At 47.5% G+C, this 24400-nt stretch overlaps 1 protein-coding gene across 1 annotated transcript in view; it reads right to left on the reverse strand.

Annotated features, from left to right (window-relative positions):
* Positions 1–24400, reverse strand: part of MAP3K10 (mitogen-activated protein kinase kinase kinase 10) — a 270585-nt gene that overhangs the window by 61256 nt on the left and 184929 nt on the right. Inside the window, exon 7 of the mRNA XM_086938266.1 lies at positions 17888–18026. Coding sequence (XP_086794392.1) covers positions 17888–18026 — 139 coding nt within the window. The remainder of the gene's footprint in view (positions 1–17887; positions 18027–24400) is intronic.

Raw genomic sequence — 24400 nt, forward strand, 5'->3', positions numbered from 1 at the left:
AGCCGCATGATAAAGCACTCAAACGCTCTTAGCGTACCTGGACAGGATTTGATCTGAAAATGCACTAAATAAATGCCACTGCTGGTCCGTTGTGTGTTAAGAAGTAGACGCAGCACATACAAAGTGGCAGGCGTCAGACATAGAACCAGTACCCATGTGTAATTGCATATTGTGAGAGATGCCCGACGCGATGATGGTGTATGTTGCTCATTGGAAATGAGTGACCCTACGACAAACGGAGGAATATTGTGATGCAAGCTGTGTCTTTGGTGCCAAAAGTGGGTCATTAATTCAATAGAGTGCTGTGACAGCTTGATTCTTGGGCTGCAGCGGGACTAATCAGGCTGAACAAACCAGGCAAGTTGGCAAACACACTGTGGTGCTACTACTGAGTGCTCTTACAACTGACCACCGTCTGAGGGTAGATTGACCTGGTGATCTAAGCAGAACGAAAGACCATGGGAGACAAAGAAAATAACAAAGGCCTTAAACGCCCTAAGGCTGAGCCACCAAACCCGTTGTTGCCGTTCAAAGGCAAGAAGGACTTTAGTGAAGCCGTGGATACCATCTTGAGTAGGCTAGAGGAAGTACGAGATTTGGCTAGGTCTACAAAAGAAGAGGTAGTAGCCGTCAGACAAGATATTAAAGATAATAACTCCAGAATCACTGAAGCTGAAACGAGGATCAGTAGGCTTGAAGACTCAGATGTCAAGACATGTGGACCTCTCAAACACCTCACTATAGCCTCCGACCACGTCACAAAGACTCTCGGAGTTAGAAGACAGAAACCGGAGGGGGAACGTTAGAATCTTTGGGATTCCAGAAAATTCAGAAGAATCTCATGGTTCTTGTATTGCCTTCTTAGAGTCATGGTTCACACAAGCAACCAACCTTTCTTTGACGCAGCCTTTGGAATTTGACAGGGCACATAGAGTTCCAGGCAGGATTACAAAAAGTCAAAAAGGTCCGAGAGCCATCATCTGCAAACCACTGAGGTTCCAACATGTAGAGCAGATCCTTGCATTTGTGCGCAAAAGCAACCATGTTCTGTGGAAAGGAAACAAGATCTACATATCACAAGATTACAGTAAAGAGACGGTGGACATAAGGAAAGCTTTCCTTGCACTACGACCACAACTACGATCATTGGGTCACCAGTATAGATTTGTCGGAACGGCCAAATTCAAAGTGACCATACAAGGAGTATCCCACATATTTTCAGACCCACTTAAGCTCAAACGCATGCTGCATAACTCAGAAGAAGCATGTATGGACGTCTCAACAACAGAGGCGGCGGGAGCATCTGGCACTGGCTAGAAGTGGCTAGAAGTAGATACCCGTATTTTTTCTTTTTCAGGTTGCTCCTCTTTGCTCTAATGTTTATGAACTAATGTCAGCTCTGATGTGTGGAACGCTTTATGAACTCACTGTGTAATCCATACACTGTAAAAGGTTCTAGGTTGATGAAGTTGTCTTATGATGGTGAGGTAAGTTACCTGACAATAATGCAGCAAAACAGAGACAGCAGAGCCATCTGTATTAGTAGTGCAAGTCAGCAGGCACTGGTACAGTAATGTAATGATTTCTCTCTAGCACATAACAGCAGAATTGTTTATCCATTAATATTACAGCTAATCTAATGTGCTGATGTCTTGGGGAGTCATGCTAATGTTACCTTACTTATATAGTGCAGACTGCAGTTATGTTCTCTCAGGTACTCAGGAGTACCCCAGGCTACTGAAATCTTGACAGATATTACAAATTGTTGCACCATATGTCCTAACTATGGATGTAGTGGGCTGTCCGAGTCTTACAGGAATCCTTTTGGAGTTTTTTGAGGTCTAGGAATCTCATATAGTTCCCATCGTATGTCAATTAAAAATGTTGCTATGGAGGCGAAGTTCCCTGTTGTTGTTCCTGAATCGCCATGTCCTATTTCTACTATTGGGGTGGGAGGGGTGGGTTGAGGGAGAGGGAGGAGGGAGATGGGAGGGGAGGGGAGGAAGGGTTGGGTATGGGATGTTTTTTTCTGTTGTTTTTTGTCTCAGCTATTATTTTTATTCGCACTGGTACTTACGTTTACAACTCATACTGGATGCACACTAGGCCCAGAGTTTACAGGTCATCACCAGAATGCTCGCAGAACCTAACTTTTAGTACTATATCCGAACGTGCCATGTCTGGCAGACAGCTCAGAGTGGGGAAGTCACAATGGAGGTTGGGCAAGCGATTAAATAAAGATTCTGTCAAAAACCATGACAAGAGCGCCCTAAGGTCTGATACACTCAGACACACATGTTCACCTTCTGATCTTAGATGTTTTGACGCACAATCAAAATGACACAAGCAATTGATACGCCCATAGGGACGACGAAAATCAGTAACTTGAAAATACTATCGCTTAATATGAAAGGGTTAAACCAACCTGTTAAGCGACAGAAAATCCTAGACTATCTACGTAGGCAGAAAAGTGACATTGCCTTGTTAGAAGAATCGAAGCTAGAGGCCAAACTATTGCACACACTCAGGAACAAATTTTTCACAGAGGTAGTAGGGTCCGTAGTAGGGTCCGAAGCTATTAAAAAGAAGAATGGGGTGGTAACATTGATCGCTAGGAAGGCTAATGTAGAAGTCATCTCATCAACAACAGACACCAAAGGCAGATGGGTCACGTCCAAATTACTTAAGGATGACACTGAGTTCTATATAACGAACGTTTATGCCCCGAACACATGTGATCTATCATTCTGGTCAGAGCTCACAAAACAGATGGACACTATCCCCGACGCTGCGGTACACATTCTTGCGGGTGACTTTAATCTACCGTCTGATCCCACCCTAGATAGGGACTCTAAATGTCCTTTTCGCAGCAATAAGGCACATAAGGCCTTTACCAAACTCTGTAGCAGATTCAATATGATAGACTCATGGCGTCTACAAAACCCGGATGGCAGGGACTAAACGTTCTACTCCCCTCCACATGACTCATTCTCACAAATTGATTATTTATTTATCACTAAAAATGCCATAACCAGAATTGAAGACACAAACATAGAGCCGAGGGTTATATCTAATTATTCCTGCATTTCACTCACGGTATCTAATATAAAACCGAATCTCCGCCAATCCTTATGGCGGCTAAACGATGAAATACTGGGAGATGAGAAACACAGAAATACAATTGAAGTGGCAATAAAGGACTATCTAACAGACAACAAGAGGGGGGAAACTACAGACTACACCCGTTGGGAGGCCCTAAAGAGTACTATACGAGGCGTAATCATTAAACTTAAATCCGCCATAAATAAAAACTACAACGCGGCCTTGGAGACATTAGAGGCTGACATTGAGGCCAGCTATATACAGAACAGGTCAGAAGTGACTCTAAATAAACTAACTAAGCAAAAATACGCATACAACAAAATTATAAGTGAAAGGGCTGGGGTGTGGCTGGACAGAAGGAAACGTTATAAAGTCTGCGAATCTAATAAGGCGGGGAAGGGACTAGCGGCCTACCTGAAGTTTAAGATACAGAAAAACACAATCAACTCACTATTAGATGATAAGGGAGTGTCCTGGACTGATCCCCTTGAAATTGCCGATATATTCAAGGACTTTTATAAGCGTCTATATGAGAGGAACAATAATGTAGACAAAGACAAGGTTAAACACTACTTAGATAAATGTGATCTGCCCACCCTCCCTCCAGAAGACCGGGAGGTGCTTAACAACCCGATAACACAGGCCGAGGTGACAGAAGCTATAAAATCACTTTGCTGCGGGAAAGCCCCAGGACCTGATGGGTATAAAGCTAAGTTGTACAAATGCTTTTCCTCGACATTGGCTTCCCCCGTGCTTCATATGTTCCATGATATTAACGAAACGGGAGAGGTTAGAGGCACACTGGCGGAGGCTGTCATAGCGGTCTTACCAAAAGAGGGCAAAGATCCGAAGCTCCCAAAAAACTACAGACCCATCTCGCTCGTCAATTTAGACTGCAAGCTCTTAGCCTCGATCTTAGCAAACCGAATCCAGAAAATCCTGCCGAAACTTATCCACCCCTCACAAGCTGGCTTTCTGAAAAACAGAACGTCCAGTGCCAATCCTAGAATATTGGCTCATGTCCTTGAAAAATCAAAACTTCTCTCCTCTCCCACTGCAGCGATAACATTGGACGCAGAAAAAGCCTTCGACAAGGTGGATTGGACGTTTCTGGAGGCTGTTTTAAATAAATTTAACTTCGGTCCAACATTCATAAAACTGGTCATGTCCCTTTACTCCTGTCCCTCGGCCAGGGTTCGAGCGGGTGGTGCCTTCTCCTCTTCTTTCAAATGACAGCAGGGAACAAGACAGGGTTGCCCCCTGTCCCCTTTTCTTGTTGGCCATAGAACCCTTCCTGTACCAAATCATTAATAACAATAGCATCCCTGGAATTGCCTTTAATGACTGTGTCATCAAGCTTACAGCATACGCAGATGACGTTTTAGTCATGTCTGAGAAGGCAGATGAGGCAATACCAGCCCTTATGAACACCATAGAGGAATTCTCGGAAGTCTCTGGATACTCCTTGAATAAAGACAAAACTGAGGTAAAACTATTGAATAATATAGGGAATAAGGAGATTTTGGGGAATTCTGGTTTAACCTGGCAACCGGACTGTTTTAAATATCTAGGATTAGATTTTGATAAAGACCTAATTACTACATTACGAGTCAATGAAGAGCGCCTCCTGAGTAAAATAACAAAATTACTAGATGGTTGGTCCCCTAAGTTCCTATCGTGGTGGGGGAGAGCTGAGACGTTGAAGATGATGGTAACACCCTTGGTAAATTATCTGGCGAGCATGCTCCCTATGACGTTCACGGATGACTTCCTGCGTAAAATAGATAAACTGTTTGGAACATTTTTATGGCAGGGGAAGAAGCACAGGGTATCTATGAAAAAGCTACAGCTGACTAAGGAAAAAGGCGGCCTGGGGCTTCCCAATTTTAGAAACTACCAGACAGCATTCTTGTGCAAGCAGGGAGCAGCCTGGTTTATTGAGGACCCATGTTATACCCCATTATGGATAAAGATAGAGAAAGCTATTGTTGGCAATGCGCCCCTTCAAGCACTGCTTACCATGGATCTAGTGCATCTCCCTCATTCTAAATATATCATGCTAAACACTAGGCAAGCTCTTCTAAGACTAAACCAAGTACAATCGTCTAGTCCAAAAATAAAAAACACTACCTCCATTGCCTTATGGCATAACCCAGCTATTCGAATTTATGGGGAATCACTCCACTAGGAATACTGGTCGTTGAAAGGCGTAAACATGGTCTCTGACCTATATGACGGACGTTCACCACTCCCATACTCGGCGATCCAGGCAACACACTGCCTTACGCCAATGGACTTCTACGGTTCGCTAAAACTGAAAACAGTCCTGGCTTCACGTCCACTTAAACCCCTTGAACCATGGCTTAAACCACAACTAACATGCCTCCAAGCTGCAGGTCATTTCGTATCTAAAGTCTATAAACTACTCATCCCAAAAGCCGGGAAAGCACAAAAGCGTAATGAAATAAAATGGGAGGAAGAACCCAACAACACGGGAATTGAACTTGACTGGGATAGAATTAACGCAACAGCTCTTGTGAACAAAGTTTCTCCAATCTTATCACAAACAAAGTTTATGTTGCTCAACAGGGTGTTCTGGACACCCCAAAAACTGTTTAAACTTAAACTAAGGGATACCCCAAAATGCTGGAATTGTAATAAGGCTGAAGGTGACCTGTCACACATGTTTGTTCATTGCCCCTCCCTAAAAAACTATTGGAATAGCATTTTCAACTGCATAGAACATATTTTTTAAATCAAACCGCGGAGAGAATTTATCTATGTCATTCTAAGTGCTTTAGACCCAACTGTGGCTAATGAGTATGATCGACAACTGCTAGACCTGCTTCTCACCTTAGCATGTAAGGGTATACTGTGTAAATAGAGGAATGCTGAGGAAGTCTCCTTCAAGATGTGGCGAGAGTGGGTCTCTTGCATCAAGAGGAGTAGACAATAATGCCCTACAATCCTCTCCTTGGCGTGCATCAACAAAAAAACTCTGGAAATCTCCTAAAGCTTCCTCCTTTTCGTTCGATCCTCCTTAGAGGAATACTACTTTCTCTTGCTTGCATGTATGTGAATATGCTCTGTGCGACGTAATTGTTGGCTTACTTCCTCATACACTTACTATTGCGACCCCGACAGGAACTCAGTATGGGCTATATTCGATTTCTGAACGTATTGTACCAGTGTATGTACTACTTGAAAATACCTTTTAAGTATATGTGTATTATGTATTATTTATTATATTTATTTCGTGTATATTTGGTTCAGATTGTAGAACAACTACTTGGCTGTGCAATACCGGTATAACGTCATAAATGTATATCATTACAATGTTATTTTACACACCATTTTTTTTAATTTTTTTTTTAAATATATTTTTATTGCAGGAATTAGCAAAATGTTACATATACGACCAGCATTATAAAGCCAATAAAATCAATGAACTGCATCCCACCTACCCCCCGCAGCATGTTTTCATATACAATCATTCAGTCCACAGCCCAAAGATTAGGCGACAAAATCCAGTGGGGGCTCAGCAGGAAAGCAAAGCTGGTCCGGATAATCCGCTGTCCGTCATCTGCTTTTCTAAACAAGCCCATAACACCCAAAAGAAAATCCATCCCACAAAACACTAAATTCCAAAGTAATCCCTCCCCAACCCAACCCCGCCATCAGTGTATGGTAGCAGCCGCAGTAGGATTCATGAGAGGACCCAAGAGGAGAGTATCAGAAATAGAAATCGCAATCGCCTATCGGGACTCGGGGCGCGCCGCACTCTCGCTATCAGAGTCGCTGGGGGCGCAATAGTCACTGAGGGCCTGCACTAGTGTCTCCCATTCTAGCGCTGCCTCCTGTGCCTTTTTGTTATGTTGTCTCCCAGCTAGTTGGTATCTCAGCGTACTTTCTCCCGCCGCCCACTTCAAGAGTTCGCTGTGCCACCTGCTCCCAGTCGGACCAGCTCGTGCCTTCCAGTTCCTGGTCACCTCTCGTTTAGCCAGGAGAAGCCCCAAATCAATAAATTTACTGGAAATTTTGTTTTTGGGGGTATGTGGAAACCAATGCAAGAGTCCCACCGCCGCATCGACCGATAGGGGTCTCCCCGTCACCTCCGTCAGGGTCTTCCCCACTTCCACCCAGTAGGAGGACAATCCCGGGCAGGCCCACAACATATGGAGGAGGTCTGCCTCCGGCGCCGGGCATCTGGGGCAGGTCGCCGAGCCCGTGGCGAAGTACTGTTGGATTTTCGCCGGGGTCAGGTATGCCCGATGGAGTACATAATAGTGGACCAATTGAAAACGGGCGTGGCGCGTCCCCTTCCAAGCCCGTCGCACGAGTTGAGACCAGGTCGTTTCCGGGATCTCCTTGCCTATGTCTGCCTCCCAACGGGCTCTCAAGGTCGTAAGGGGGGTCAGCCCTTCATTAATCAGTCTACCGTAGAGGCAAGTGACCGCCTTCACCGTGCCCGCAGACATCATGACGTATTGGCACACCGGAGACGTAGGAGGTTCCTCCTGTCCGCCTTTCCAGTGCGCCTGGATCGCTCGGACCAGGGCCGAGTGCAATAGGAAGTCCCCGCGGGGAATCCCGAAGCGGTCAATGAGCTCCTGAAAGGGCAAGAGCACCCCAGCATCATAAAGATCCCCCACCAACTGCAGCCCCGTGTCCTCCCAGTCCGCCAACCGTGACCAATCACCGCCATGGGGCAAGGCCGTCAACATTCCTAAAGGTATTTCAGGCGCATACGGTATACGCAATTGGCCCCGGGCGTGGGCTCGGTTCCAACACAGGCGAATGGTCTTCTCCTCCAGCGTCAGGTCTTGCAAGGCCAAACGTTGGCGTAGAGCTATGAAGGATAGAACATGCCTGGCCATCCCCCTACCTCTTTTGTCCTCCGGGCCCCGGAATTCCCTGGCAATCTCCTGGGTGAGGGTCTGGAGCTGCGCCGCCAGATAGTATTTCTCAAAGTCCGGCACCGCGAGCCCACCCTCGGCTTTCGGCCTCATCAGGGTTTTAAGGGCCACTCTTCGGCGGCCCGAGCCCCAGAGGAAACCGACTATCATTGACCGTAGGAGCCTAAATGTGGCCGGCGGGATCCAAACCGGTAGCGCCCGGAAATAATACAGCAACCGGGGAAGAGCCACCATTTTGAGGAGAGCGACCCGCCCCGCCATCGAAAGCGGTAGCGTAGCCCAGAAGTCCATATTACCACGTAGCGCCCGACTGCATCTGGTAATGTTTCCGTCCAGGAGGTCAGATGGTTCATGATAAATATACACTCCCAGGTACCTGAAGCAGTCAGGTTCCCATCTAATCTCGCTATTGAGGACTGGGCTAGGGGTGCCTCTGCGAACCGGGAAAAGGCATGTCTTAGCCCAATTCACCCGGAGGCCCGAGACCTCCCCAAACGCAGTGAGCGCCGTCGCAGCTCCATGTAGGGCTACAACTGGGTCCTCAAGGAAGAGCAACAGGTCGTCGGCATATAACGAGATGTAGTGCGGGCCCGAAGGTGTCCAAAAGCCATTGTAATGAGCCCCCGATCGGAGTAGCAGTGCGAGAGGCTCCACCGCCAGGGCGAAGAGAAGTGGGGATAACGAGCAGCCCTGTCTCGTGCCTCTTTCCACCGGGTACTGTGAGGAAATTAAAGGACCCGCCCAAACCCTGGCCGATACGGAGGTGTACAAGACCGCGGTCCATCTGATGAAACCCTCGCCGAGGCCGAACCGCCGCAACACAGTGTGCAGGTAGTCCCATTCCAGGCTATCAAATGCCTTCTCTAAATCTACCGATAGGACCACCGGGCACGGAGCATCCACGAGCGGTTCACCCAGCAAGCGGAACAACCTACGGATGTTCATGGTCGTGTTGCGCTTGGGGATGAACCCAGCCTGGTCTTCATGTACCAGGGAGCTCATGTGGCCCAGCAGTCTCGAGGCCAAGATGCTGCTCAGAATCTTATAATCGACCGTCAGCATCGATAAGGGACGGTAGGACGCCGGATTGGCCGGGTCCCGTCCCGGCTTGAGGAGGGGAACCACCAGGGCCTCGCGCATCGAGCCGGGGAGTCGGCCAAGCCTCTTCGCCTCCCTATATACGATCACCAGTCTCGGAGCTAGGAGGTCGGCATAGGCCGCGTAAAATTCCACAGGAAGACCGTCTAGACCCAGGGTCTTATTCCGCGCCATCTTTTTAATGGCGCTGCGGATCTCCCCCAGTGCAATATCGGACCCCAGGGCTTTCGCCACGTCAGGCTCCACCGCTGGGAGCACCAGGGACCTCAGATAGTCCTCGAGAAGGTCAGGGTCTGTGGCAGCACGACTGCGATATAGCTGATCGTAGTAGTGCTGGTAGCAGCTTAGAATCTCCGGTTGAGTGTGCACCATGGTCCCGTCCGCCATGCGCATGGACGTCGTCAGTGAGGTCTGGCGTGTAGGGTTAGCCAGCCATGCCAACAATGCGCTCGATCTATCCCCTTCTGGGAGGGACCGAACCGTATAGGCCTTGTAGTCGAAGCAGCGCAGCCGCTCGACCTCCGCCGCCACCGCCTCCTTCGCCTCTGCCGTGCGTCCCTGAAGTTCAGGGTGCCCGGGGCGGCGGAGTTCCAACTCACGAAGCGTCCGATCAGCCACGTCTAAGTCATCGAGGATAACCCGCCTCATACCCACCTTCTTGGTGATGCAATAACCCCTCACCACCACCTTAAAAGCGTCCCATTCCAGCGCTCTCGAGCTCGCAGTGCCCCTGTTGGACGCGAAATACTCCTCGATCTTATCTCCTAAGTCCGCTTTGAATACCGTGTCCTCGAGGATCTCAGGACGTAACTTCCAGGTGGGCACCGCCGGCGCCCCCGGAAACCAGCGAAGGGCCAGCAGGAGGGGGTTATGGTCCGAGATGGTCCTAGTCAAGTATTCGGAACGGATCGCCGCTGAAACCAGTTCAGTCGAGCCAAGAAACCCGTCCAACCTAACGTGCAACTCGTGTAGGCCCGAAAAGTAAGAGTAGTCTCTAGCGTCGGGGTGTTGCGCTCTCCAAATATCCGTCAGACCCCAACGTATCTGCCAGTCCCTACGACCTTTAGCCACACGGCGGACCGGAGAATCAGGGAGGGGCGGATGCGAGCGATCGGTCTCCACATCCACTACCGAATTGAAATCCCCACCGAGCAAGAGGGGCCCCGTGAAAAAGTGGGCCAACGAGCCCGATAACCTAGAAAGGAAGGCAATCTGGTCCATGTTAGGTGCGTATACACAGCAAACGTTCAGGTCCCTCCCCCCCAGAGTGCCCGAGATGGCCACGTAGCGCCCCTCTGGATCTACCACTGAGTTTGTGACCTGGAAGGGAACCCCAGCTCTAATCCAAATTAGTGCCCCCCTGGCATACGCGGAGTACGACGTGTAGAAGACCTGCCCCCTCCACCTACGCTGTAGCGCCGCCCCTTCCGCCTTGTTCAGATGGGTCTCCTGCAGCAGCGCCATTTGTATTCCCCTACGCACTAAATAAGCATGGACTTTGTGCCGCCTAGACATGGTATGAAGCCCCCGCACGTTCCAAGTAATACATTTCACATTAGCAACGTCAGCCATTGTCCCATACTGTTTGTGCAAAGTCTCCCCATCCGGGTCCCAACAAAGAGCGAACAACAAGCAACCCAGCACTGATGGCGGCCATGTCCCCCAACCAAAACTCAACAACTCTTATTCTAACCAAACCCCTGCCCACCCTCCCCAGAACAGGACCCAAATAGCTCCATCTAGTTCCCATCCAAACCATGCCCTCAGAAAACCCTTCGTCCCCAACTAATCCTACGGTCGCCACCGTAGGAAGGCCTTAAGGGCCAGGTGCGGGCTGGGTGGAGGCAGTGGGCCCTCGATGCCCTGGCTACCAGGACTATAGCAAGCCCAAAACCGTATCGGAAACCCTCGGGGCAAAAGCAAGGCACCCCACCCCCCGCTTTTCCGGAGATCATGCTGAACCAGCGGCTCCCGCCACACCCGCTACGGGCCCCCACCCAAAAGGATGCAGCTCACCCCGTCAACCCTGTCCATCCAGAAGGTCCTCAACCGATTTCGGCGTGATCACCGGTGTGCTGATGCTATCGGTCACCGAGTCCTCCGAGTCCGTCGATGCCCCCTCGTCACCAGGGTTCTCTTCTTCTGCAATGGTGTCATCTCGTGATCCAGACAGTGCAGACAACACCTCTAGTACTCCCTTCCGCTCCGTCGATGTCTCCGCAGTTGAAGGGCCGCCCGACCGGCCCCGGCGACTTCGTATCCTCTTAGATCGCCGTCGCTGTCCCGGCTCCACCGCTGGCTGAGATGTGGAGGCGAAACCATCTTTCCCAGCTCTATAGAGTTCAAGCCAGTTACAGACATCCTCCGGGGTATCAAAAAATTGAGTCTTGTCATCGACAATGATGCGGAGCTTTGCAGGAAATAGGAGCGAGTATTGGATGCCCTCGCTCCGGAGCTCGCGCTTGACCGCCAAGAATGAAAACCGCCTGCGTTGGGTTTCATAGGTGTAGTCCAGGAAGATGTTCACCTGGCTGTTCTCCACCTTGAAGGGGCCATTATGCCTAGCGGCATTGAGGATGAGGTCACTGTCGCGAAAATGCAGTAGGCGCGCCACCACCGGACGCGGTGCACGGCCCTGTTGCGGTGGTCTTGCTGGGACTCTATGAGCTCGTTCAAGGGTGTAGAAAGAGGATAAGCCCTCCGGGGCCACCGCGTCTCGGAGCCAGGCTTCCAAGTAGGCCACCATGTCGCCATCTTCGATCTTCTCCGGCAGGCCTACCACTCGGATGTTGTTGCGCCTATTACGGCCTTCCGCATCCTCCGCTCGCTGCTCCAGGGCAGAAATCCGGGATAGAGCATCTTTCATTGTCGCGGCCAAGGATCGCTGCGCCGGCTCCAAGGTTTTCACCGAGCCTTCCACTTCTTTGACCCTGTCCGACAGCTTGCCGTGATCCGCCCTAAGGAGGCCCAGGCTCGTCGCCACCTGGGCAATGTCCTGCTGAAGGGCCGAGCGTGTGGTCGCAATCGCCTCCAGGACGCGGTCAAACTGTTGCTGCAACGGCGCCCCACCAGCACCTCCCGGGTCTCCATGGCCCTCCTTGTCCGGGGTCTCCGAGTCAGAGGCGGCCGGGGTAGTCCCTTTGGCCCCCCTCTGCTTCCCCATGTCGCGGGAAGCGCACAGTGTGGACTCAGGTAAAGGCGCCACCGAGTGCGGGCGTCGGCTATAGCTCTCCCGATTGCTGGCCCTCAGGTTGAGGGCTGGTGATCTTCTTCTCCAGGGCCAGGTGGACCTCCACAGTTTCGGCTCGCGCCACCACCGTGTCGTCGGAGAGCACTGAGGAGGAGGCGGAGACACTCGGCGCCAGGCCGGGCAGGCCCGTCTGGTTAACGAGGACCCGGAGCAAGGGCCACCCACACCACCAGAGACTTTGTGGTGCCAGGGGGTTGTGCTTCCCATGGGATCAGGTCGATCGGGGGATGCAGCCAAGTGCCGCGCCGGGGGTCGGCACCACCGTCAGGACCTCCAGGCGTCCGTGTGCCGGAGTTCACTATGGTAGGGGCATCCGACCACCCAGGCGCAATCACCAATGCCAGGGTCTCATCAGATCAAAGTCCAGGTCCTCACTTTCCAGGAAGACAAAAGAGCGGAGGGCACGCTGTAACCGGCGACGTTCCTCCAGTCTAATGGTCCCGTCCGAGGGGACAAAGGGGTCCGGGCGCCATGTTGGGTCGCTCTCCTCGGGACCACAAACTTCGAGTTTCGGGCGGATCACCACCCGTCCGGGCCGCGCCAGGCGCCTCAGTAGGGTCCAGTCGGGCCGAACAACGATTTGCGGGGGCTAGGGTGCCCCGCGGCCTCCGATTAACAGGATAATCCCGGGCTCAGTCCCGGAGCCGAGCTCTCAGGCGACCATCGCCATCGGCGCCCAAGCCACGCCCCCCTTATTTTACACACCATTTGTCAAGTTAATTCAGTGCCAGCCATAACCGCACGTATTGTATGTAATTCTTGTACTATGCTTTTTGATTTTTATCTTTCTGTTTTTCTTATGTTCTTTTGTCAATAAAAAAATTTGAATTAAAAAAAAAAGGAATGCATTTTTATTTTCACAGGTGAGTGTCTGGGTGAAGAAGCATCTGTGTCATCTGCATGTGTATTCAGAGTTAGGGGGGTCTACGTTTTACAGAGAACAGCTGAACAGTGAGAAATGCCTGGTTCCTTAAGGGAGATTGTATTGCAGGTGGGAGAGGCTGGGCAGTATATTGCCACATTTTTGCCACCATCAAAATTAGAAAAGGACCAGGATGATTTGACTCAGATCAAGCATCATTTTCTCATTTGAGAAGTAGAGACTCCTGAAGTAGTAAAAATTGTGCAACTAGGTCCTTTTTTCCCAAATGCAAAATGTGTGGCCCATGGGTCTGAAGGATGATAGGTTAAAACAAGACTAGTATAGAATAACCTCCTAATCAGCAACCTCAATTGAGTGAATTCATTCATCTTAGCGTTTCCAGTAATGTTTTATTTAACATTTGTTTCCAATCACAGGCATCAGCTTTCTTGAAAAGAAGAGAGAAGTTTAACAAATAAGACGCTTCAGACTACTAACACACCCATAACACATCAACTGTGGAAAAGCCAAACTTTCCATCAGCTACACCTTTGGGAGAAATATTGACCACAAGTTTATGATGGGTGGAGCAAAGCAATGGTAAAGGCATAAACAAAGCATGAGTGGACACTGATCTGCAAAGCTTTATTAATAATATCTTAAAGGCTGAGGCATGTCTATCGCCTAATGTTTTAGGGGAAAATGTGGCACATGGGGTTATTTTCTAACGTTATTTACAGATCGTGTCAGTACCACTTACAAAAAAATTTCAGTGCTTTTCTGTTCACAACATGAGCCCTGTGAAACATTTTTGTGTTTTGTTGACATTTGGATTAAGTAAAGGTGGAAAAATGGAATGCAGAGATAATTCAATGTTTTCCCTCAGAGGCACTGTCTGTGCTCAATGTTCCCATGTTTTACTAATACTCTCCTGAAGTTGGGGTACTAGGCCTTGATTTTTGAGTTCTTCTTGAGTTTCTCTTCACATTCAGTCATAAGATTTAACGTCTCGAGTTCATACAGATCTTCTTAAGGTAGGAGCTAGGTCCTGAAGTTTTGAGCTCTTACTGGTCTTCTCTGAAGCATTAGTCCTGGGGCCCAATATCTCAAGTTCTTACCTGTTTTTTCCTGAAGGTTGGAGTTATGCCCACATATCCCGAGTTTGTATCCGTCTTCTCTGAAGACCGTGTCCTAGGCCCAGACATCCCAAGTTCTGATCTGTTTTTCCTGAAGGCTGGAGCTATGCCCACATGTCCTGAGTTCTTACAAGTCTTCTCTGCAGGTTAGAGGTAGGACAAAATCCCACATTTTGACCTGTTCTTTTAAAGAGTAGTTAGACCCTGGTGCCCATTGTTCTGTTCTTACCACTCTTCTCCACCAGGGTGGAGCTGAACGCCAAGAAACCGGTTACACGTTGGGAACAACCTTTTCCCACGATATAAAGATGCACTGACAACACACCAAATATTCTTTTCAAACAGTTGTTTGGGACACTTGATATTTAGTTACTTATAAGATAAAGTACCCGATACAGTTTATAGGTACATAGAGATTATTTTGATGCCCTGATGAAGTCTTGTTAAAATTAAAAATAAACGAAACACGTCTTGGATGTTTAAATAAAAGGACAGTGGATACTTAAAGTATAAGGATTTCTTGACTTATTGAATGCTCGGAGATTCCAATTACCCATTGTTGTGTTCTTACCACTCTTCTCTGCCAGGATGGAGCTAGCCCAATGAAGACTGAGTTTGCCCTGTATTTTTAGGTCGGGCCTGGGCAGCGCATGGGCTGCTATGTGAGGCATGCGGTTTCTGGATATGGGCTTTAAGCCCATCTTTTCAATTGGCTTCCTCTTACTGTCGTTAGTAAATGGCCAATTCTGATGGGTAAATCAGCTTAATTGTCCCTCCTTTTGGATGTTCATATTCTCCCATGAGGACTCCCCCTGTTACATGTGCTTTTACGCTTCACATTATTTCCAAAATTTCTAGTGCACTCTTTTACATGGGCCTGCCTCTGTTCATGTTCCTGCCATAAAACCTTTGTGGCCCTTTCATTTTCCGCACCTGCTGTGATGCTCCTAATCTCCCCGTGCCCTTCCCCACACCACCTCACTCCTCTGACAACAATGCATCCCCGCCTTAAACACCTCTCTGAAGTCGCTGCTTCTTGCATGCGTTTGCTCTCTCTACAAGCCTGCCTTTCCTCTCAACCTTACTGTCTCTAAAGTCTCCCAACCTCTATGCTCCCTCTCACTGTCCAGACTGCGCTCAGGCCCTCTCTTCCACTCATCTCCCGCTACGCCGCCCTCATTTTTCCCTCTTCTTTTCCACTCGGATACCGTACCACCATTTTCTTTCCATAGTTTATTTCATTTTATTTGTTCTGATGGCATCATTTTTGTAAACACAGGGAGTGCCGACGTCCAGACTCAAACCAGGTTCCCCAGTCCCGAAGTCAGCAGCTCTGTATCTAATGCCTCACCCTCTCAAATGTATAGCTGACGCAGAACCACCAACAATGTGGCTGCACCAGAATGCTGCTACGCGGAAGTGACGCAAGAAAACAGGGACAGAAGATTAAAGCGTAGTTCAGGCAATCAGTACGTTACTGCTAGCCCATGCCCAGCAAGCAGATTTATCTATGGAGGAAAAAAGTGGTGCTGGGCTGAACATACAGAGCAGCCCAGGAGAGGTGAGTGCAGCCTGCCCCTGCGTTCCTGTTCACTGCTTCCAGATGTTACTATTTGTCCCTGTAGTCAGTGGTCACTGTCCCTCTTTCTTCCACCAGCTCACCACTGGTCCCCTTTTTACTTGTCTAACTGATTGGTTTATATTGTCGCCCATCTCAAATGGGTCCAGTGGGATCATACTGATGTTTGCCTGTATTTGGGTGGCATGCGACACCCAGTTGTGTTTTCACGATTTCAGGTATGCTTGACATGGTAGGCTTGTTGACAAGTAATCCATTTTCACAGTAGTTTTAATTGGTGACATTGTAGTGTGTGGTATCAGCATTAACATAGAGCCCTCTTCCTTTGCAAGGGCCGAAGAGTTTTCCAGTTAGACAAGTATCTATCTATAGCTTTTGTCATGCATGGTAGCAAATGTGTTGGTTGTGATATTGCTTCTTAAGTGAGGCCTTGGTGGCAGGCATAAGAGTTGGAAGTATGCACCAATGGTGTCGTGGAAGAGATGGTTCAGTGCTGAGTTGCGTGATGAAGATCGAGAAGAGTATAAGGTATAATCACAGCCTGCAGACCAGTGTGTTCTAGTGAGTTCCACCCAGTTGCTGTTATGTTCAGGAAAAATCCTGGTCTTTATGATTCCTAGATAAAACCACATTTGCTATTTGTGCTTGTTTTCTTCCTGAGCATACAAACTTGAACAGAGAATGATCCTCTCTAAGATTGACAATCATTCTTTTTATTATTTTATTTTTTCAAACGCGTGACCAGGAGTGTAGCTTAAGTTGCTCATTTGGTAATATAGCCTGAGTTTTAATTGTAGAAAGACTGGTACTGTTCCATGGGTCACCCGGTAGGCTATGCAGAGGAGTACAAATTGGATTCTTCTAGCCACGGGCAGCCAGTAAAAAAAACGGCAGTAGTTATTATTTAGTTCTCATTGAAGCTACACTATTTTAAATGTAGCTACCTAAATGGGACACACTAAAAAACGAAGAGAATATTTCGTTTTTTTAACACAACTTTGACCTCCACCCCCAAGCTCACTGGCCCTGCCCCATAGCATGCAGCACCACAGGTCCCATATTTTTTATGCACTTTGACTGCTGCCCCGATCTTTCCACCCCTCTCCCTGTGTCAGTGTTCTCTCTCTCTCTCCCTGACATGTTCATGGTCTCAATATCTCCACGTGCCTAGTAACCCCTTATTTTTCCACATGTTCTCACTTTCAGGTGTTCTCTCTCTACTTTACTCACTCATAGTGTCTTTGTCTCCCAGTCTATCATTCCCATGTCCCCTTTCCACTGCACACCCTGCCACATAACTCCACTACACAAATCCACTCCACACCACACACAATTTCACAAATAACAATTCCAATACAAATCACATAATTCCACTCCACATACATCCATTCCACTCCAGACCAAAACGCATGGGTAAAAGACATGGTCATTTACAACGTCAATAGCTCAAACTCTAAAAAATGCAAAACCCATTGCATTGAAAATGCTTGTTTAAGATGGTCTTCTATCTAAGGCCGTGATCAGGCCACAAGTCTCAAGTTTATACCCCACTTCCGTTAAAAAGTAGAAGTAGGGCTGATGTCCTGAGTTCATATTTGTCTTATCCGCCAATTTTTTTACATCTCAAGAGAAGTTTCACATCCCTTTAACCAGAGTTGAAACCTCCAATTCTCTCCTTCTGAAGGAAGAAAGGAAAGAGCAAGTCCATGACAGTCTGGTTTTCTCAAATGCCTGCTGCTGTAAAGTAAAGCAAAACCATAATATCCTGAGCCTCTTTAACTGGCTTACTCTTAAATTCTCTACTCCTGGTCAGGAGTACTTACCTGCCTTTTCTTCTGGTTTTCTCCTTCTGAAAGTTAAAGTTGGACCATGATATCCCTCATTCTTACCCTTTTATCTGCTGAAATTTCAAGCTACACCATGATATAACAGGGCATTCATTACCTGTCTTCTCCCCCGATTCTCTCCTTCTGCAGGGTCGAGCTAGGCCCCCATGTCCGTCCCTTTTTCTTGTTCCCAACCATCTCCTCTTTCTTGATAACTGCGCTGCGGCCCCAGGTCTTACTGCCATCCACAGGTGTCACTGAAAGAACCAAGAGCGCAACATCAAACAGCCATTCCAGCCAAAAACTGCCATGCCACTTAGCATGCTGGTTACAATGAATGGTCAAACTCCTTTATTTAAGTTAATCGTTCTTTTAAAAGTGTAAACACTGTAATGATAGCGAGAAGTAAATGAAAAAAATGGATTATAGAGGTCCATTGCCAAGATTCCTGCTTGCACGTTATTTTTAATGCAAAGGGATTTGTTTTGGACCTTTCCCCTATGCCATGGGTGGGGATTACTTATGTTAATTACACTATGTAAAGAATGGGTTGGTATTTTATTTTTTGGGAAACTGGTATTTTGGTAAAGAAATGAGTATGCTTGAAATTGCCAAATAGTTAACAATGAGGTGCTAGTGGTAGTACATCTCTGGCATTTTTTTAAGGTGTAGTGATGTTTTGCAATTATGGTATTTGTGTGTTTCACTTTACAGTTGGATAGTTTACCCCCTGACGAAGGTCTTTAGCCGAAATGTATTGAAACATGATATTACCATATGCTGTTTACAGGAAATTGACAAACAATGATTTATTTGGCTTGGATCTTCATTTGAACACTGCTTAGCACTGGATGGACAGGATACTAAATGACCAATTACTCTTCTATGAACTAAATTAAAAAGGTTTTAAAAATCTTTATAGAGAAATTCCTGGAATTTGAATTAATGTTTGAAAAGAAAAATTAAACAAATTAATGTAATAGTGGTGCCAAACTTGATGCTCTGGATTTCCCAGCCTGCTTTTTGAAACACTGTATATTTACCCAGACCAGGAGGCACACAAGCTTGTCAACTTTTTAAATTAACTTTAAAGTTTTAGTAACATGCACGGTGTATATTAGTCTGCGCTTGAAGAAGGGCTATCCCTTGTTTCAAATTTGACAAATTACTGGGGTTTTCTCACTTTTCTCCAGGAACATGCTAACAAGCAATGGAGGAAAGCTAAGTAGGTTTGAGGGTCAGTCCTCACATGACACTGAAAATTTCCTAGTACCCAGGTAAACCGAACCTCTCTTTCCATGATCAGTGGGGCACTCCTAGCTCTGCCGCTTACAAACTTGGAGGAGAATAATTCCTGAAGGTGCTACTTACAAAGAGCAAAGGGCCTTATGTACAAATATGCTTTGTCTTTGCAAAGCCTGCAATTTGCAAAACACAAGGTTTGCAAATGCAAAACACCTTCTTACAATGTATGAAAACACTTTAAGTCAGAATTTTTTTTATGACTTGTGTGAAAGTACTTTTGTGACCCATAAGAGTAGACAGGAAAAGGGAAGCCCCTTCCTATATGAGAGTCCCAATGCAATGTATCAATATTTAGCAACGACAATTGGGGTTGCAATAAACAAATCACATACTGACACCGAAGTCGGAGTGGTGTCAGATACACAAACAGGAAGTTATACCAGAAAGGTTTCTAAATGGAAAGTATGTTTGTTCAAAGACAGCACCTGTCCCTTTAATGGCCCAAGGCCGCTCCTTTAAAAAAAAAAATATATATCTATACTACTATAATAAAGTAGTAACTTTCAGGCTTTGAGGCAGGTAAACTCGCGAACCACAGCGCCAATCTACACACCCGATACACCGTTGAAATCGGCAGGGTGTGTAGATGGTTATAGGCTATATACATTAAAAAAATAAACCTTATTTAAAAAATGTATATTTTTAAAAAAGTAGTCCGTCCTAAGTAGCGCCGGCTGCGACGTGCGTGGTCACGTCAGGAGCGGCATCAGAGCGGCGTCCGAGGAGCGGTGGACTTGCCGCAGGGGAGGAGCGGTGACGTCAGGAACAGCGGACAGCGGCGGTACCAGCAGCGGAGAGGCGGACATGGCGCGGGGGAGGAGAGGCGGCGGACAGGCGGTGAGGAACAGAGCGGCGAGGACCGGACTGACGGCTGAGGTAAGGCTCGAGGACAATGTAGGGGTAGGCGGGTGTCGACCCAGGCGGGGGACAAAGCAGGCGAGGCAACGGTGAGGAGCAGAGCAATGTCGGGGCAGGCGGGGGTCAGGGCCGGCGGGGGTCGGGGCAGGCGAGGCAACGGTGAGAAGCAGAGCTGTAGGGGCAGGCGGGTGTCGGGCCAGGCGGGGGACGGGGCAGGCGAGCCAACGGTGAGGAGCACAGCAATGTCGGGGCAGGCGGGGGTAGGGGGAAGCCTGAAAGCTCCCGGACAAGGTCGGGGCGGGCTGCTAGTATATATATATATCTATATATCAGAGGGCGGTGCGAACTCACAACAACGAGTTCTTAAGAGGTGGAACTTACCAGCAAAGTGCATCTCATCTGTGGAGGCTTTGGGCGCTGACGATGGCTAACAACGGCCAGAAATGCATCCGCCACTTCTTTTATTAAAGGGCCTCCAACTGTTCCCCTTGGGTCTCTGCTCTTCTTTGTCGGGGAGGAGATATATATATATATATACTAGCAGCCCGCCCAAGCGTTGCCTGGGGCAGAAAGGGGCTGGGGGCAGCATTTGAGGCTTGCGTGCACTTCTGCCCCTGGCCCGGCCCCCTCCCGGCCCATTCCCGCCCGTGTCCCGGAGAGCCTGATCCTTATCTGAGCCGCCGGTCCCGCTCCAGGCGCCCCGCCCACACAGGCCGCCACTCTCCAGGCGCCCCGCCCGCACAGGCCGCCACTCTCCAGGCGCCCCGCCTGCACAGGCCGCCACTTCACCCAGCAGCAAGCAGGGCCGCGGCAGTCCTCCCAGCAGGTCACGATCTTCGGCACCATTTCCGGAAGTGTTGCCAGGGAGCACAAATGCAAATGATGTCATCACGCAGACGTCCCGGCCGGCGCTACTTTATTTTTATTTCGAAATTTTTTAAACAACGTATATTTTGTATTTTTAATAGCCTATGTCCTTCTGCTTGCCCTGAGGTTTTCAAAGATGCCTTGGGTGTTTTGATTGGTGGTGTACTTTTCGAGTTTACCTGGCTCAAAGGTTTGTGTTCTCTCTTTATAATAGTAGTATATATATATATATATGAGCAGGTCCTAGGCAATGCCTTTAGTGAGGTCATGTGTAGCAAAGTGCTAGTGTGGTACAGGTTTATCGATGACCTATTCATAATCTGGAAAGGGACTGCAGGTGAAGCAGAACAGTTCATCAGTGATATCAATCAGAACGAACTGAATTTACATTTCACAGGTACCATCAGTGACAGGAAGGTAAATTTCCTTGATGTAGAGGTCTATGTAGAGGAAGGGGGACTGCATACTAAATTACACCGCAAGGAAACTGCAGGTAATACCATCCTCCATGCCTCCAGTCAGCATCCCAACCATCTGATCCGCAGCATCCCCTACGGGGAGATGCTGAGGATTAGAAGAATTAGTAGCACCGATGAAGACTGTCTAGAAGCACAGAAAGAAAGCAAGTTGCGGTTCCTACAGAGGGGCTACTCGGAAAATATAGTGTCTAAAGCAATGGAAAGGGCAAATAAAACAGCACTTTCTCCAAAGACATCAATGGGGGTAGACACAATAGTGACAAGTGCAGCAGTGGACCAACCAAGATTTATTCTTGGTTACAGTTGCCAGCATAGACAACTTCAAAGGATAGTGAAGAAAAACTGGCATATAATCACAGGGGATCCTGTGATTGGGAAAACTATGTCCACATGTCCGGCTATCACATATAGCCGTGCCAGATCCATGAGTGACATGCTAGTCAGCAGTAGCCCGGAAGTACCAGTACGAGGCAACTGGCTAGGGAAAAGCAAGGGTTTCTTGAAATGTGCAGTATGCAAAGCGTGCACCATAGGGAAAAGTAAGACTACGTATTATTCCCCATTTAGCGAGGCAGAACTCCCCATCACCAAGAAAATAACCTGTAAATCAGACTTTGTCATCTATGTCTTGGAATGTGTTTGTGGACTCTGCTACGTTGGTAGTACTAAACTACAAGTCCACAAGCGCATATTACAGCATATGAGGGCCGTCATTAACAAAGATGAGGCTTACCCGGTGGCGAGGCATGTAAATCTTTGTCATAAGGGTGATGTCAACTGCCTGAAATACTATGCTATAGACATGGTGGAGCCTCTGCGTAGAGGAGGAAACAGGGAGGCACGTTTACGTGTACTTGAAACCCGGTACATTCTTGAATTAGACACTAAGGCTCCAAGTGGCCTGAACGCGACGGAGGATTTGTATACTTGCTTGCACTTGGAATGAAAAGCTACAAATGTACACAGAGTCTTAAGAATGGACTGTTTAATGGAATTGAGGCGTAGATTCATTTGCAATGGCTATTTTTATTGATTACTGCCAGATTTTAAAACACATAATATATGAACACACATTTGGGTAATCACACTTTTCTTTTTTATAGTGTTTGGAGTCGACAGGAATACCCGAGCAATGTAGAAGCAGTGGTCCAGAAGATTTTTTAACCATGCCCACTTGGGCAATATTAATCAAATCCCTTCCTTTGTAAATATTGCATAATGCACTTTACTTTTTTGCTAAATATTGCACAGAAAATGTATTGTACATATTCAATCCATAGTGATTTGTTGTACATAGTAATATTGGCAATTTTGCACAAATGTAAATATTGTTTTTAACATATTTATTGCGTAAATTTGCACATTTCTAAGGATTGTTTGTCGATATTAATTATGACAAATGGGGTTTGAAAACTGTAAATGCAATGTATAAATTGTTGGTTACGTATTCTGGTCCAGGCTGAAGTATTTTCTTTATTTCTATAGGCTTGGGACCATGTGACTAATCCAACACTACAAATCACAGGGTGTAATTCGACCATGTCATGTGATCAAGGGCTCCAGGGCCCGAAACGCGTCATGGCGATCGTGAGGGTGCACAGTATGAAATAAAGACGCTTGAAATCAACTCACTTGGGTCCGTTTTTCGTTATTTGGTCTCCTGCTGGTTTGCACCGAATGTCGAAGTTCCAGTCATATATATATATATATATATACATACATACCACTCCTTGCAAGTCTCTAGCCCTGCATTTGCAGCCATCCACAGGTGGGTGCAATTGCAACCTATTTAACTGATATTTATTAGGCAGGTAATTTTCTGACCATGCCTGAATTGCCATGTTATGGTGATGCCAATTAGTAAGGTGGCATTACAAAGTGACAGAGTGTCAAAATGCAGGTACAATTTACACCCACTGTTTACGCCATGCCTGTATGAAGTGCTTAATTTGAGCAGGTGGTTTCTGGTGCTCAGTACCGGTATTTAATCATCAACAGCTGCGCTTTTCATGAGCACCAGTTAGGGACTGTATACAAAAAAAGGGACGTGGGTTTTTTATTCTACTCTCAAGGGAGTGGAAGGTCCAGCATAAAGGGGCCCCAGTGAAAGTGATCAAAAATAGGGAATATGCTGGTCCTCTAGTGTCAGAGTTACAGAGTCAGAAAAGACAGGAACCAACTGTGCCCTTGCTGGGGTTTAGAGTTGGGAATCCATATGTTGGAGTGTAATGCCCTCACACACCCTTTCAGGTGTCATGCTTCATCATTTGGGCTGCTCCTCGTTGGGTCGGCGGTGCAATACCCAATGGGCTCCCTTTGGTAGGGGCACTTTATCTGAGATCTTTTATCAAACAGCTGTAAGGTGAAGTGCGGGTGTGGGGTCAGGACTGTGTAGATGTGAGAAGGTGCTTTAAAATAGGGTTTGGAGTACCTAGAAGAACACAATTTTATTCTGGGGGTCTCCTACCCTAAGTAAAAATAAATATATAACAAGGCACTCTTCGGAGTGTATTGTCTCGCGTATGGGTGTCCTTGTTAGAAAGTGTGGGTCAACATGTTTCTCGCTTCTAGTTAATTATACTAGCGATTCTTCAGGACCGGAGAGGATAAACTATCTACACCTAACAGTAGTGGTATTGACTTTACTCACAATCATCGTGTCTACTAATTAATGTACCTGTTCTGAACCTGGATCTACCCAATTAAGTGGAGTACCCAGGCATCAACAGTACCCGGTGGTTCACGCATAGGGCTTTGCTCATATGTGTGAATGAGGTTCTCCGCTCTACGTTTTGTCCACGACCTACCCACTCCAACGGGTAGGTCGTGACACTAGAGGAACAGCATAATCCCTATTTTTGATCACCAGTTAGGGACACATTAATTTATGGTAAGCACAGTGAGATTAAATGATTTGCCTGGAATCACAGGATGTTGAGCCGACGCGGAGACCCAAACCTTGTTACCCAGCTCTGAAGTCGGCAGCTCTGGCCATTACGCCATATATTGTCCCCACTTTCATGGTCAGTTGTCGGTTCCGTTTTAGGCAGCGCTAACAGGAGAAATGGGCTGGTGCAAGCTGCTTCCTGACGAGAGCCCCGGCACTTAATTTATTTTTACAA

The sequence above is a fragment of the Lissotriton vulgaris genome, chromosome 9, assembly GCF_964263255.1.
Source record: "Lissotriton vulgaris chromosome 9, aLisVul1.2, whole genome shotgun sequence".
Classification (NCBI taxonomy): domain Eukaryota; kingdom Metazoa; phylum Chordata; class Amphibia; order Caudata; family Salamandridae; genus Lissotriton; species Lissotriton vulgaris.